Source organism: Falco cherrug, chromosome 5, assembly GCF_023634085.1.
Source record: "Falco cherrug isolate bFalChe1 chromosome 5, bFalChe1.pri, whole genome shotgun sequence".
In the NCBI taxonomy this organism is placed as follows: domain Eukaryota; kingdom Metazoa; phylum Chordata; class Aves; order Falconiformes; family Falconidae; genus Falco; species Falco cherrug.
Genome location: NC_073701.1, coordinates 31,392,598 through 31,408,281, shown reverse-complemented (window position 1 = coordinate 31,408,281; position 15,684 = coordinate 31,392,598). Strand labels below are relative to the sequence as shown.

Genomic DNA, 15,684 nt, shown 5'->3' with positions numbered 1-15,684 from the left:
AAGAAGCTGAGGTCAGACACATTTGTGAGTAGCAGCATAACTCAGAAGATGTACAGGTTCATGGAAGAGTTAAAGAAAACCTCTCCCAGTTCTAAGAAAGTATGCTCAACATGAAGCTCCTAACCTTACATGCTAAATCTGTGTTAGGTATATGCCTTAGACCTTACACCACTTAGAAATGGTGCAGATAAAAAAAGATTAGTACTAATGAACCCTTCTATTTACCAGCATCTGCCTTTTACATATTTTCTGAGTAGTCATCAAAATACTAAGTATTGTTCACAGATGTGTTCTCTTTGTCAGCCCTTAATACACAAGTTATGGCATATTTCTATGCACTTAGAAATAATTTGCAATGTAATTACAGATATAATTTGAAAATGTTATGAAAGTTATCTAAACATATGTGAACTGTTTATTTGAAGATAAACAGTTTTTCTTAGTAGCTTGAAGCTTGGAACTTCTTCAGTTCACGCTACTCCTGATATATAACTCACTCGGGAAGTACAACTTGGGTTTTTTCTTATGCTAGAAAACATGGAGATGCCAGATAAATAAAATTGAGATTACAGCCAAATAAAAGGAAAATTTAATAGCTGCACTGATATCAATAGCATGTCCTTTATAATTCTGCTGCTGAATGTGATGAAGGAATAAAACAATCAGTAATACATCAGAACAGATATACTAAAATCTCATTTTCCCATCTGCCCTGATTTCAGAAATTGAAGATTTGGTAAGCAAAACAGGTAGTAAACTGATCTCATTTATAGAGACACATAATACAGAGCTATTACAGTGTCTCATCATCATAAGATATTTTACCCCACAGCAAAACAATGAACTTATGTCTGCATTAGTCTCCGGTAAGCCATCATGTATTAACCACTGCTATTTCACCAAACAGACAAAGATTACATAACTAACAGGCCGTTCTTAGACTTATAACAGATTGCTTTAAGAATGTGCATCAGAAAAAAAGTAACAAAAGGTCAGCTTATGAAAATCACTAGAAATAAAAACTAAAAAGAACACAAGAGGAACACGACAAGAGATGCAGCAGTTTAAGGGAAGAGAGGAGCTATTCTTGGTCAAAGACAGATAACCATCTATGCTGTACAGTTTTTAGGGCAAAGCTCTGACCTACTGGAAAGAGGTTGACTATGACATTGTAATTGACTCACTACAGATTTTGCAAAAGTAAATAAAAATACTTCACATTTTAAATTAACACGTTTTTTAGACACTTAGATAGGATGATTAATTATTAGAACTTGAATTACATACCTTGGCTACAGAAATAGAGTGAAGAGCCTGATACTGCAGATGCTGAGTGATGTGTGTCACAGAATCTGCCACAACCATACTTCTTCGGTAAAACATATGTTCTATTGCCTAAAGTCAACCCCAAAACACAACAGTTCATGTAGTTACCAAAATCGTCGTCTTTAGAATTTGGCTTTATGATGGGTGACTCATCAACACTGCAAACAGAGATTCTTTCTACTTCGTGATTACTGTTAGTAGCAATTTTAATTAAACCTTAGAAACTGAGAAAAATCAAACTATTCAGGAGCGTCAAAAAGTTTTAGGACTGATACAAATTTTGTTGGCTTTTTTGGTTTGCTTTTTAAAATAGTCCAGTTCTGTTCACCATTGCTTTCTGAAATTATCTCAAAACAGAGTATCTTCCTTTTGGGAAATGTACTAGAAGCGTGCAGTCCTGCACCTGGGGAGGAACAATCCCATACACCGATATATACTGGGAGTCATCCAGCTGGTAAGCACCTTGGCAGAAAAGCAAGAAACTGCTGGACACCAAGTTGAAGGTGAGCCAGCAGTGTGCTACAAAAGAAGGCTAGTGGTATCTTTGTCTGCACTAGACAAAAGTATTGCCGGCAGGTCGAGGGAGGTGATTCTTCCTCTCTACTCAGCACTGATAAGGCCACACCTGGAGTGCTGTGTCCAGTTCCAGGCTCCTCAATACAAGAGAGACATGGACACACTGGAGAGAGGCCAGGAAGATAATTAAGGGACTGGAACATCTCACATACGAGGAGAGGCTGAGAGAGCTGGTACTGTTCAGCCTGGAGAAGCAAAGGCTTAGTGGGGGATCTTATCAATGTATATAAACACCTGAAGGGAGGATTCAAAGACAACTGAGCCAGGCTCTTTTTGGAGGTGCCCAGAGACAGGACAAGAGGCAATGGGCACAAACACACACAGGAGGTTCCCTCTGAACATCAGGAAACACCTTCTGTGAGGGTAACTGACCACTGCACAGGTTGATTGCCCAGGGAAATTGTGCCATCTCCATCCTTGGAGATACTCAAAAATCATCTGGACACAGATCTGGGCAACCATCTCTAGGCAGCCCTGCTTCAGCAGGGGGAGGCGGAACCAGACAACCTCCGGAGGTCCCTTCCAACCTCAATCATTCTAACTGGCTTCCTTAGTTAGTGTCACAGAAGTTACATACAAATCAGTTCTAGCCTCACAAATATGTTCTCTAACCAAATCCACTCTTGAGCAAGAAGCCATGCATGCAAAAACACTTCCCAGCCAGTGGGTTTTGGTTAAGGTGGGGTTTTTTTAATATTTATTTAATATGTGATGTTTGATCAATGTCCTCTATAAAGGCCTACATAAAATTAAAAAATTTCATCCAGTGACCTACCTTCAGAAGTTCCACAAGTCTGCACAGAGCTTTCACCGAGGTTTTGGTCATAGGTTTTTGCATTGACATGTAGAGATTCATTGTAGTTTTAATGATGGTGCTAAGACTGTACGCATAAAGAAAACCCTAAAAATAAAATGAGGGGTTGGGGGTGTGGGAGAAAAGACTATTTTCACGACATGTCAATCAAAAAAATCCTCACTGTTTTCTTTCCTACATGACAGATAGCAACTTCCGCCTCTTCACACTACACAACCTACCACTCCACTTAAAGTTTGGGATCCCAAAGCTGAATGAGACCCTTTTATTGGACACATATTATGAAACTGCCTACGAGTCATTAGATCACCTGATCATTAACCTCTTCTAGAGCCACTCAAATTAAATACAGATCAGTGAATTATTCACACAGCCTCAAAGGTCTAATAATTTCAGACCTATGGTAAACCAACCCACCAAACAATTCCCATCCCCCAAACAGCCTGTCACAAAAGTAGTCTAAACCTTCCAGATTCCGTGAAATAAATACACTGACAGTATTTACACACTTCTACACTTTCTAAATAGAACTGCCCATCCCACAATAAAAAAAGCAACCATTTATTTCTAAATCAACGTATGCTAAGATTTTAAACACAAGGTTGATTACGTACAGCATGATGAAAAGTTACTCAACTTATTTCAAAGGAAAAGTAGTAACAATAAAAAGAGACTAGGAAAAGACAGCAAGTGGTGTAGGAAACTCAATTTGCTACATAGCAAAAAATTTAAGCCCACCACAAATAACTGAAGTATAAAAGCCACAGATCCTAGTACATGCAATTCTTGAGATATGGAATATTCAGGATAATGTTTCTATCACGCACCTATTCTCAACAGATTTCTGTCAGGCAGATAGATACATATAAAAACTAGCAAAAAAATAAATTCAGAAATAAGATGCATCTTACATTAAGACTACATGCTGTTAGTAGGCCAAAAGAAAAGCAGCTGCCTCGGAACGTAGTAAGATTCTTGCAAAGTACCATCACTAGGCAAAGCACAATGAAACAACACAAACCTTTACTGGAAGTATGTACTGTGCTAAATAAAACTAAATTAGACACTGGTTCAGTCCAACTTATGTACCTCACAACCAACTCAAAAGGAAAAAAACCCAAAACCTTTACTACAGGAGGAAACTAAGCCTTTCTGATTTCCTAACTCAAGAGAAAAGTTAAAAATTTTAGCCACTGAATATTTAGTCATACTCACTTTCCATATATGCCTTATGGAAAGACCTTTTACAGATTTACTTAAAATAATATCTCCTGGGCATTAAAAGCCTTAGAAGAATTCCCACATTGTAAAATAACACACCGATAATCACAAAACATCTGATTTTTTTATGTTCAACAACTTGCACCAAAACACCAGTTTGCTGCATCACTACATTAAAAGACTGCACACCTGGATGAAGACATTGCAACGGTTAGAAAGATCTTCAGCAAACTTATCCATGCGTTGCTCCTTTGACAAGATAGATTCCATTTTTGTCATCCACGAGCTCACAAAAACATAATATGACTGCATATCTCTGGAAAAGGAAACAAAACACGTCGCTTGCTTCACAAAAGAGTATGAGGATTTTCTTTTCTCTTTCCAAAGCTTAAATTCTTACAAGGGAAATATGTTATATCTTCAAGTCCCCAAAACAGTAACTCGCCATTCCCAAAAGTATCAGAGCCTCATACTCATTTACACTTGAATTCTTTACAGGTAAGGATTAGTTACTCTGCCAATTATAACTGTACAAGCATACCCTGAAGAGTCAAAACCATCTATCTTTCAAGAGAATAAATGGCCCTCTTAGCAGTATGTATACTATGCTTCTTTAGATGACACTAGTAAATAAAACTCCCAGAAAATGCTTCTAAACACTAGACAAAAAAAGTCCTACACATTATGTTAATTTTTTCCCTCCAAGTCTGGATTTCTGTCACATACATATATATACACACATAAATATAACTTGTCATTACATCAATGCCAGACTGGACTGCTCTTAAATAACGGCATTCTCCAGAAGTTATTCTGCTTGGATCACACTAGTTGTAATTAAATGTTTAACTAGAGTTCACTTTTAAAATTGCTATTTATTCCATGCTACAGAATTGTGCCAGTACAACAGTACTTATCGTAGCAGTTACAGCAGGAACTTATTTAGTTCATTGATTATGACACCAAAAAATACACTTTAAAGAGTACTCATATTTAAGGCAACAGTCCAATTATTAAAGGCAGTACAGAATTTGTAAGAAACCAAGAAAAAGTTACTGGCAGAATTCAAATCAGCAGATGCAAATCATCTGGATTTTATTGCAATATCCTTAAAACTGCACCTCCAAGTCTTATGAGGAACAGGTGAGGGAACTCGGGTTGTTCAACCTAGAGAAAAGGAGGCCAAGGGGAGACCTTATTGCTCTCTACAACTGCCTGGAAGGAGATTGTAGCAAGGTGGGTATCGGTCTCTCCTCGAAAGTACAAGCAGTAGGACAATTGGGCCTCAAGTTGACAACAATAGGGAAATAGCCTCAAGTTGACAACTAAAAAAAATTTCAACTAGTTTTTAAACGCATTTTAGAAAGAACTTAGAGAATTGACCGGAAAACTACATGCAGAACACAAAACAAGAGAAGCGTTTTCAAATACAGATAATTTCAAAGACCATTAAACAAGCAATTAAAACAGTCATGAACAAAATAAATGCTTACAAAGAAAGTATCATCACCAAGCAAAGAAAAACTGTTCTATAAGCCTACTAGCGACTTACCTCCATAAACACATAAAAAGCATAGAGCCCTAATACAAAACAAAGCAGCTCAGGTTACTAGACACTAGCTTATTTAAACAAAAAAACGCGAACAAAAACAAAAAAAAAGTTGAAAGTATGGAAATAAAGAACTGAAACAATCAAATATTTAGATTTGCCAGAAACATTCTTATTTTGGTGACATAACACACATTCTTCTGAAAGCATGACATGAAAGAAAGCTGTTTTGACCAACACTTTTTCAGCGACACTAACACACACATACTGCTGCAGTGCAGGAGAAAAGTTGCTTAACACCACTGAGCCACACTACACACACTAGTACGCTTATAAACTATTTGCCAAACAGCATCATGAAGCAGTATTTAGGAAGCTTACTTGGTAAGTGACTGTGCCTTCTGCTGTAGAAAGTTCTCCCTTTGTGTTTTAACTGTATGAATACTTTTCTTGTCCAGAAGTTTGGCAGCAGTTGGTATCTTCTGAATCAGGAAGTTGTCAGCAAACCAGATAATGTTAGCAGTTAATGTGATGGCTGGTACCTGGGGGTGTGGGTACAAAACAAAAAAAGGGGGGGAGGGGTGAAAATACTACAAAGTAGCAGTAAACATAAGTAACTACAACAAGTACTATGCACCACGCATGTTTCTTATGCCTCTTTTGAACCCTAACACCCAATTCAGTTTATTTCTGCATACCTAGTTTCTACAAAGTATTAAATTAACGTGAAAAAAGGTTTCTCCCCTATAAACCCACTAAGGACACCAGAAGCAAAGTTATTACACTTTTGGTGATTTTAAACTGTATTAGAGAATTTAATAATTCCTTAATAGCACCTGATATGAAAAAAATTCCAATCACCTTTGGCCTTAGAGGTCTTTCAAAATACGTACTTACATCCAACGTCAAAACCTACAGCATTTATTCAGCCCCACAATACTCACAACTCAAACAATTATTTTTGTCTTCAGTGCCACCTTAATTTGAGAAGAAACATTTTTAAACGGTAATTTCAAGTTATTTTATCTTGTGGACATGAGTCCACAGGTTTTAAACCATCTTTAAAAGAAAATGGAGGGGCGGGTATGGAATTCTGAAAAGTTGAAATATCTTAACTTTGCTTTCTGCCTTGTTTTGGTAAATCATGTGTTCTTTCTTTTCCCAAGTCTATGCTACACAACTAGAAAACTATCTACTTCATTACTGAAGATTTCCTCTCCCCCTTAATTACTGACAAAAGAATAAAGCATTCACCTTTTTGCAGACATCCAACAATGACTTGTAAAATTTCTTGTCTATGGTCCGAAAAATCTGAAAATGCAGTACAAAGAGGCCACAGATGCCTACATATTTATCTCTCTGGTCAATTTCTGAAGGTTCACCTGCAGAAACACACCGGTTTTAAGCCTACTCCCAGGCAAACAGTTTTAGAAACTGAAGCTGGCAGGAGAAGCATGAGCTTGCATTACCAAGTTTGGCTTCTACATTTGCAAAAGCTGTGCGAAGAATATAAGCAAATTCTTCGGCAAACGTGCTGTTCTTCGACACTGACACTCCACCATTTACAGAATCAAATTGTTGCTCTATACAGGCCTGAGCAAAAAGGGGAAAAAAAATAATAATTTTTGACCTTGAAAGAATACCGATTTTGTAAGAGAATAATACTGTAAGAGCACACTGATTTAAGACTAACCTGTAGTTAGTCCTAAACTTCACAACATAAATATTTTTAACTATGCTTAAATTATTTTAGTATAGTAACAGAAAACGTTAAAAACCTCTCTTACACATAATATTAAAAAAAAACATTTTATTTACTTTACATTTCTATTAAGGGGGAATTTTAAAGAAACCGGATAGGTATTTGCATTACTACATTATAATATGTTACTAACTATCCATCAACTAAACAAGATTATCATGCAAGTTGCTTATAGCATAGGGTTCATGAGCCTGTAGCATAAAACCCTGCACCACTGCTAGCGGTTTAAAAAAAAATTACCAAACCCACACAACAGTCAACATATAATGAGGGTTTTGTACTAACGCAACATTAAAGAAACGTACAATGAAAAATGAATAGCTGGTAGTAACGTTTGAAAGAATAAATAATTAAGCACAGTTTGGCTATTCTACAAATTCCCTTTTGAAGGCTTTTACAGAACAAAACCTTTTTCCCTATGCCATTTAAGATGTAAGAACTGAGCAACAGTACTGTTGTTCAATTGACTCTGCTGTGACCAGGTTCAGCAATGCAGTCCTCTGCCTGCTATGCAACAACATCTGATTTCAGTGTCTCACATACAGGCTTATCTAAAAAAAGATGGCATCTTGTAGGAACCCATTTAAGTTAAATGTATCAAAAAAGTAACAGTCCTTCTCATCCCCCCGTTTTCTTGCATGTTTCAGGGGGATACACCACAGAAATAGTGGCTAATCTCAGCTACCTCTCTCATATGCTAGGAATGAGACAAAATATGTCACAAGGGGTCACACTTAACGTATTTTGCTATATATTTATGCTACGTAAGTCTGCCCACTATTAACATTTCTGGTGAAAAACAGACTCCCTGATAATACACAGTCCTCATGCCAAGCTGTCTGTGTTTCTTGACTGCTACCATTCAAAGCCTGGCACAGCTCTAGCACATGAGAAGAGCAAGGAAGGATCTTACAATAAAGCCTTTTTCCCCACCCCTGCCCTCAGGCCCCACGCACAGATCCAAGAGCCAAATTCACGTTATCACTGTATCTGGAGCAAAACAAAACAAATACAAATAAACCAACCATTTGAAAAAGACTGTCGCTTTAATGTAATAGTTTCCCCTGTCATACTGGGGAACATTAATTTTATTACCTGAAATATGATTCCATCAAGTAACTGGCATTCCAGTTTTAACAACAGCTTTTCAAACGGCTTCAGTTTATCTTCTTGAATCCCAAACTTAGAAGGGTTGTGATGGACAGATTTTAGCAGCCTACAGGAGTAGGTATGGAACACATACATACAAACATTTAATTAAAACACACCGACAGTTTTATCATATCCTGTACTATTTTGAGAACAGATTTTAACTGCCCATATCTGTGCCCAGCAGCAACTCCAAAATAAATAAAAAAAAAACAAACCAAAACAAAACCCACTAGGACTGTATAAGGCATGTGCATTTGAATAACTCCCATTTATTTAGGTATTCAATGAAACAGTTATTGTACCACTAATTTAACTACCTTTAAAATTGTTGACTCTCTAGCTTTTAAGATAGAGTTCTTACTTAAATCTGTATGCCCAGCCCCATGATCAACAGAGATAGGGATAGTCTTAGACCAGTTCTGTATAAAATTAGATCTTACTGAATATATTTCAAACCCCACCAACTCTGTCAAGATGCTTACCGTGAATTGTAAATGTAACATTCAGCACTTTAAAAACTTACTGGTGATGCTGTAAGGACACAGTGGGAGCTTAGCCCTGCTCTTCATTAAGATTTCTGGAAAACGCTCGGGGCTACCAAAAATCCACGTTCCCACACTGACATTGTTGGCACAAACACATACACACATGCTGTTATCTTGTAGGGGTATTTTTCACACCTTCAGAGACACACCTCTTATACATGGTCCAGTGATCTTTCAGAGTGGCGTGATTGTCAATTATTTCATCCAGAGTGATTAAGACTGTGAGCAACTCTCCCAGATGCTCATACATTGCCTGTTTTAATTAGAAAAAAAAAAAGAAAAAAGAAAAGGACGATAGTTATTGAAAAGTTTATTGCAGTCATGTGTGGCATATAAAATTTCAGTTCCCTTCAATATATTATCAGCCAACAAGACATCAGCTAGAGAGTTAAATCAGAGATTTCTTGGTTTGGTAGCTTTAAGATTTAGTATTTCCTGTAGTGACACAAGGAACATCAGTTTGCGTACAGGCATCACTAAGTTCACTGATCTATTTAACATTGAATGTAGGATTTTTCAAATTGTCTACATGCAGAAGTACATACTGCACACAGTAAGGGAGCATGCAAACACTTTTCAGCTAAGAAAGCTACAATATGACAGACATGGAGATGACAGACCTTTCCACATAAAATGCCAGAAAAAATAAAACCTTTAAAGGAGATTCCCGATTGAAAGTTGTACTCAAAACTCACTTTCTTGCTGCTTTTCTCAGGATTAATGATCAAGATTAACATATATTAACATAAGCAAAAGGGTTCCAAATTATTCCCACCTGAAAATGAACTCCAGATGTCTCTATAATGTTAGGTGCATTCCTGTAAATAAAATAAAAAATGTTAATGCCTTTTTGATCCTTAGAATGGAGCATATTTATGGATTCTGCATCACAGCGTGTTCTTTGGTTTTTGGGGTACATTTTTCTTCATTAAAATAGTAACTCCAGAAAACAAAAGAACCTCAAAATCTGATTAAAAGTATATGCTATGTGAAATGTGTATGCTATCATGAAATTTAATATTGCATTTTTAAATGTACAGCATGTGTGACTGGTTCAAACCACTGCTTGGATTCAGTGCACAGGTGTATTGGCAATTCCCAATTCAGTTATGCTAACAGCAAGTAGCCTTGATATGTACAGCCTTGTAGCCCAAAAGTACAAAATCACTTCACATATTTAATAAAATCCATGTCCAAGCTACACATCCAGCACCATACAGAAAGTCTAACAAACAAAACTGAGAAGAATGATGCTATCTTATCTGGGGTGGAGGGGAGGAATCAAGAGCCTTGCAGTTATATTCAGAGCTCAACTCAACAACTCTATTCAGAGCTAAACTCTCCTCAGTTTTCAGAGGAGCTAAACAAAACAGTCCTTACTAAGGCTCAACTTCAGGTGTTAAAACTATGGTTGTTCCATGAGAAATATATACTAACATTTACATATTTAAAATAGACCGTGGAAATTATCCGATTTTTAAGCTTCTAAAGCTACTGGTATCCACTGTATCAGTCAACAGGAGGAATCTTTCTTTCAAACATGGCAAGGATGAAAGACTAATCTTAATCGAAAAGACTAAGTGCCTCTGAAGCATCAATCCTATCAAAAAATGACAAAAAAAGAAACTCGCATCTCATTATATAGAAGCACTGCCTTTTCTGAAAATAAAACAGATCCACTTCTGTAACAGCTTATGAAGTCTAAACTTGCACAGCAAAACACTCTCCATATCTCTAGACAACCATAGTCCAAAAATGAACATATCTTAGAGAGAACATTCATATTTTATGTATTTGCTTAACTACATAAAACCAATATAGTATTTTAGGGAATAATTACTTGTTGCTTGTATAGAGAACAGCCAACTGATGCACTACATTCACCACCACTTCGTAACACCGGGTAACAAAGCAAGACAGCTCCTGAAATACAAGAAAATAAAATGCATATGTATGTATAGACCTTCCTCATACATAAGCTGTCATGACACCCAAAAAACTGAACATAAATCACTGAGCTTGCAGCCCAAGCTCCAGCAATATCCCTAATCCAAGTCATTGGACAGACCTACAGCATGGTGGAAAAAATACTACTAACAGCTCCAAAAAAAGAATCTGGGACTAAGCTAAGAAGCTACTGAACACAAGCTTCCAGTACAACTTGGACTATTTATAGCATTGATTTAATTTATCAAAGACAGTAAGAAGTGACTTGACAACAGTGCCCAAGTACCTTCAGAGGAAATAGCCCTAATGGAAAAGGCTGTGCCTTTTCCCACTAGATTCAAGGGTCATGCTCTGGGAACTGGTGATAGCTGAATTCAAATTAGAAGTTAACACAGAAGCCTGTACCTACTGTGAGTGTGATAACCCACAGAATACTGCTTTAAAAAAAATAATAAAGGTAATACTTTTCAGAGGTATGCTTGACTAAAACAGAACTTAAGCTCAATTACATAGTACAAAATGAGTTAGAACAGGTCAACTCTGACCACATAAAGGACTACCTTAATATCTATACTGGATTTTAACAAGGTATTCCTTGAGCAACAGGATGAACAAATCTGAGTTGCCCTTAACTGCAATAATATTTGCTCATTATTGCACCCTAAAACCTCATCAGGGAAAAATCAGTGCGTGATGAGAAGAGCCAGTCAGCACACAGATGGCTTCATAACAGACAGCCCACACCGGCTAACCAGCCAGCATGCCATTCCTGCCAGAAGGCTGGCTAACAGCTGAATTCCATCTTCCTCTCCATCAAAAATAGATCTTATTTGGGCTTCTGCCTTCTATTAGTCACCAGTTTACACAAAACGTAAGTGTCATTACTTCTTATACTTGTATTGCTCTAATAAATGCAGCTGAAACAAGGCAACAGAATCCAGGGGAATGGATTAATAGACAAATGAGATCATGTTTCCTGGGGAAGGGGCAAGCAGCTGCCATTTCAAAACCTCCAGGAACTAGTCCAGTTTAATGGCACATGCACTTTAGCAGCTACATAACACAGACAAGATTGTAATTTTATTATCACTGTCTTCTGCAGGGTCAAGAGTATTTAACTAGTGTTTCACAGCATTATTTTTTTAAAAAAATGTTTTGACATAGCAAATTTGAGGCTGTTACACCTAGTTAATCAAGAAATCCCCAACTCAGAAAAGCCAATAAACCAACAATGGACTTCAGCTCTATGAAACCAACATTTCACCTCTTTTGTCATCTTCATTCATATTTTCATGAATGGCCCTTGAGGATCTGCTTATAACATTGACCAGAACAGCACTTCAAGTCTATGGATATAGACTACTACTGAGTGGGTTCAGGAGAATACAACAGTTGAAAAACAACAAACTCAATGAGGAAAAAGTTTTCCCCATAGCTTTATGAAAAGCAATACACACCTCTTAGCAGAGTAATACTCCCTCCAGGGCAACATCCTGCATCTCCCTTCTTTCCAAAGTTGCTCAATAATCAGCAAGCCATCCTAGCATGCTAAGCTGGCTACAAGCAATACTGCTATTTTTGTGTGCACTGTTTACCCTGCAACTATACACATCAGCATATACCCCATAAACAAACATAAACTTGTTATACAGAGCGGATTTGCAATGTACATAGATATCCATACAGCCAGTCACCCTGATGTCACCTTCCACCCAGACAGGGCATCTGTAGAGGGGAAAGGACCTGTATAATGTCTGGAAAACCACAAGTGTAAGTAGCCCTATTTCAGAATTAGTAAAATGTCTCAAACATCTGCTCAGAAAGAAATAGAGAATGAAGGATGAAACTGACAAACTGATAGGACAAAAAGCTTGAAAAATGGGGACACCTCAACCCCCACTCCTTCCAGATACCATGCCCAAGTGCAGCTGTTAGGGTAAAAAAGACTGAAAAACAGCTTCCTATACCATTCAGCCTACGGCTCAGTAAATGACTACTGCCATGCTACTATACAGCAAGAACAGGAATTTTAACCTTTGTTCAACTAGAATTTCTTTACACATTCTGGAAGCTTCCTGTATGTTCTCTACTTCAACACATACATTTTACTACAAGAAATACTGCATAAAAATAGGAACATTTTTGGGGACAGGACAGTCACTTAAGCTATGCTAAAGACAAAAAAAAATCCTACAGTAGACTGAAACCCAAAAGGACAGGAAATCCTTAGAACAAACACAGGTCCTGTTTTCATGTAAAAGGACCCTGATAACAACCAAACTGTGTAGGAGAGAAGTGTTCTTCCCTGAAAGTTTGAGTGAGGCACAAGCAATTTTTTTCTGGGGACATGTTTTAATTTTACTTTCTTCTACAAGCTAAAAAAAAAAAAAAAAAAAAAAAAAGATGTATAAACAATTAATCCATTCCCAATTCCCAGTGTCCATGAAAACTAAAACTTGCTAATCAAAATTATAAAAACAGGTATCTTTACTATCAAATGAAACAACCTCAATTATCTTCTTACTGACATTTTCTAATATATTTAATCAACAATTAGACAAACTGTAATTTCCTCTCATTAGACTTCCAGAGTTTTAGACAAGCATAAAAAAAACCCAAAACAATGTGTGATACATCAGCTGGTTGTGACAGGTCTGCAGGCAAAACATAGTAACATATCAAATGACTGCAATGCCTTTCAGCAAGATGCAAGCAGGATACTGCAGATGGTTAAATCTACTTCGCAAGTAAAATCAAGATTAGAACTGCTGTCCAAAAAAAATCAAAACATACCATACCTGCAAGAAAGAAACAAATCTTCCCATCTGTATTTGGCAATCTCCCTCCACCATGCTGGAATCTGTGGCTTAAAAGACAAAACACTTGTCACCGCTTTCAAAAGCCTGCGTTATACCTGTTAAATTACCATTGAAGCTTGCCCTCCAAGCCATTTCTTTGTCATACAAGTGGAACACAATATTATAAGCATACTGATGGAGCTTTAAAAACTTTTTAATTTTGCTTTCCTAAGCTGGACTTATTTTTGAAGTTTCTTTCTCATATAAAGTTACATTGTTTATAAGTTAGATACAAAGCAGGGAGAGGGGAGTGGGAGTCTCAATCATCTGAAAAAAAAATAATACAAAATGGCATTATTTAAAGGCATATATATAATGTAACTTCATATAAAATTTTCCATTTTAAGAAGTTTCTGTGACAGTACTAGGTATTTGTATTGCAAGAAACATCCACTGGTAATTATTTATTGAAAGAATATACTACAAGATTAGTCAGACAAAAAAGTTGTGTAGCATATGATTTCCTCAAGAAACTGATTTTCTTTTTCCTACGTATCATCCTGTACAAAAAGAAACGGCTCACCACCATAGCTTCAAAGCACTTTGTATAACAAAGTACACTAACAGCACACTACGAAATACAGTAATATTGCCAATGCCAAACTGTTTCTGTCAGCTGGGGCAGTCGTAATACCACCGGACAAAACAGTCTTATTAATGCTCTACACCTGAAATTTTTTTACTGGGTCACTCTGAGCAAAAATGGATTACAATTGCAGGTTTAGCTGCTTAAGAACTGCAGGTAAACATACTGCTTCATAGAATATGTTCTTTTAGAGCGGTCACCAGAAAATAAAATAGAGTCTCCATACTTCTGTGAGATGGAGCTCTGGGACATTCTAAATGTTCCATGCTTCCCCTTTACACATTTTATGTAATGTTCATTATTTTAAATTTAAAAAAAACCTATCAACATTAACCATTTAAAGATGAGCCCTAGCCACTTCAGGGACAAGGTGGAAAAAAATGTTACTTTATACAGAGGGAAAAGGGCAGTAGAGTATTTGTTTAAGTTTCAGCCATCCTTCAGTCAGTAACTTTGCCAGCTGTTTTAAGTAAGCAAGCAAGCTTGCTGTTATCAAAGCAGGTGCTACAAGGAGGGATACGGAAGCAGAGAACAATTTCTGCATCTCTACCTAACTCACAGAAGGCTGACCTCTCAGCTCCTGCCATTCTCAATCATTCCCTGCAGACCATCCATCAGGAACAAACTGCTGCTGTAACACACTAATCTGCAGCAGTCTGACTTTTTTCATGCTAGACACAGAGAACTTTTCAGGGATCCCCTAGTATCATTTTGGCAGCATATCACTTTCTTTTAAGATATTTAAAACCATGTCTGACAAGAAGTGAGAATCTGCTAAGAAAAAAAAAACCCAAACCACACAACCCCACACTTCATATTCCTTAACTGAACCACAACAGTCATCTTATATAGCACTAAAAGAATGATAAACAGTGCCTAGCTCAAAGGTTTCATATTCCTCAATATGTCTGTCTCAGTCAAGGGTCTTGAAAAACTTTAAAAAAAAGCTCCTTTACAAGACTACTATGAAAAGGCCTTCCCTTCCTCTCAAATTTCTGAAATAGGAAACAAAGTTAGGTGTTACATCTCTAAACCCATTAACATATCCAGTCCTCAGGACCAAGATCTGCACTTATTCCCAGACTGAAGTCCTTTAAGGTGGAAGCTTAAGACCAGTCCTTCAGAGGAGTTGCTAATTTAACTTCATGACAAAACCCAGCTTTCACCTAAAGCAGGGTTTCATGATTTGTCAATTGAATCACTTATGCCCCTGTATTATGTCATGATCTAAATAGTAGTGCAAGTACTACTACCTGCACTTGACAGGCAGGTGACATTACTTACGCAATCATAGTTGTTCCAAGAGAAGCTGCAGTGTGTTAAAGTAGGCAGGACTTGGTCCAAGTTA

At 37.1% G+C, this 15,684-nt stretch overlaps 1 protein-coding gene across 1 annotated transcript in view; it reads right to left on the bottom strand.

The window, feature by feature from the left end:
• WASHC4 (WASH complex subunit 4) overlaps positions 1-15,684 on the bottom strand; it is a 40,550-nt gene that overhangs the window by 18,568 nt on the left and 6,298 nt on the right. Inside the window, exons 6-16 of the mRNA XM_055710566.1 lie at positions 13,691-13,758; positions 10,786-10,868; positions 9,721-9,763; positions 9,095-9,198; positions 8,344-8,464; positions 6,956-7,079; positions 6,741-6,868; positions 5,868-6,028; positions 4,127-4,253; positions 2,678-2,803; positions 1,288-1,395 (exon numbers count right to left, since the gene is read on the bottom strand). Of these exons, the coding sequence (XP_055566541.1) occupies positions 1,288-1,395; positions 2,678-2,803; positions 4,127-4,253; positions 5,868-6,028; positions 6,741-6,868; positions 6,956-7,079; positions 8,344-8,464; positions 9,095-9,198; positions 9,721-9,763; positions 10,786-10,868; positions 13,691-13,758 (1,193 nt within the window). The remainder of the gene's footprint in view (positions 1-1,287; positions 1,396-2,677; positions 2,804-4,126; positions 4,254-5,867; positions 6,029-6,740; positions 6,869-6,955; positions 7,080-8,343; positions 8,465-9,094; positions 9,199-9,720; positions 9,764-10,785; positions 10,869-13,690; positions 13,759-15,684) is intronic.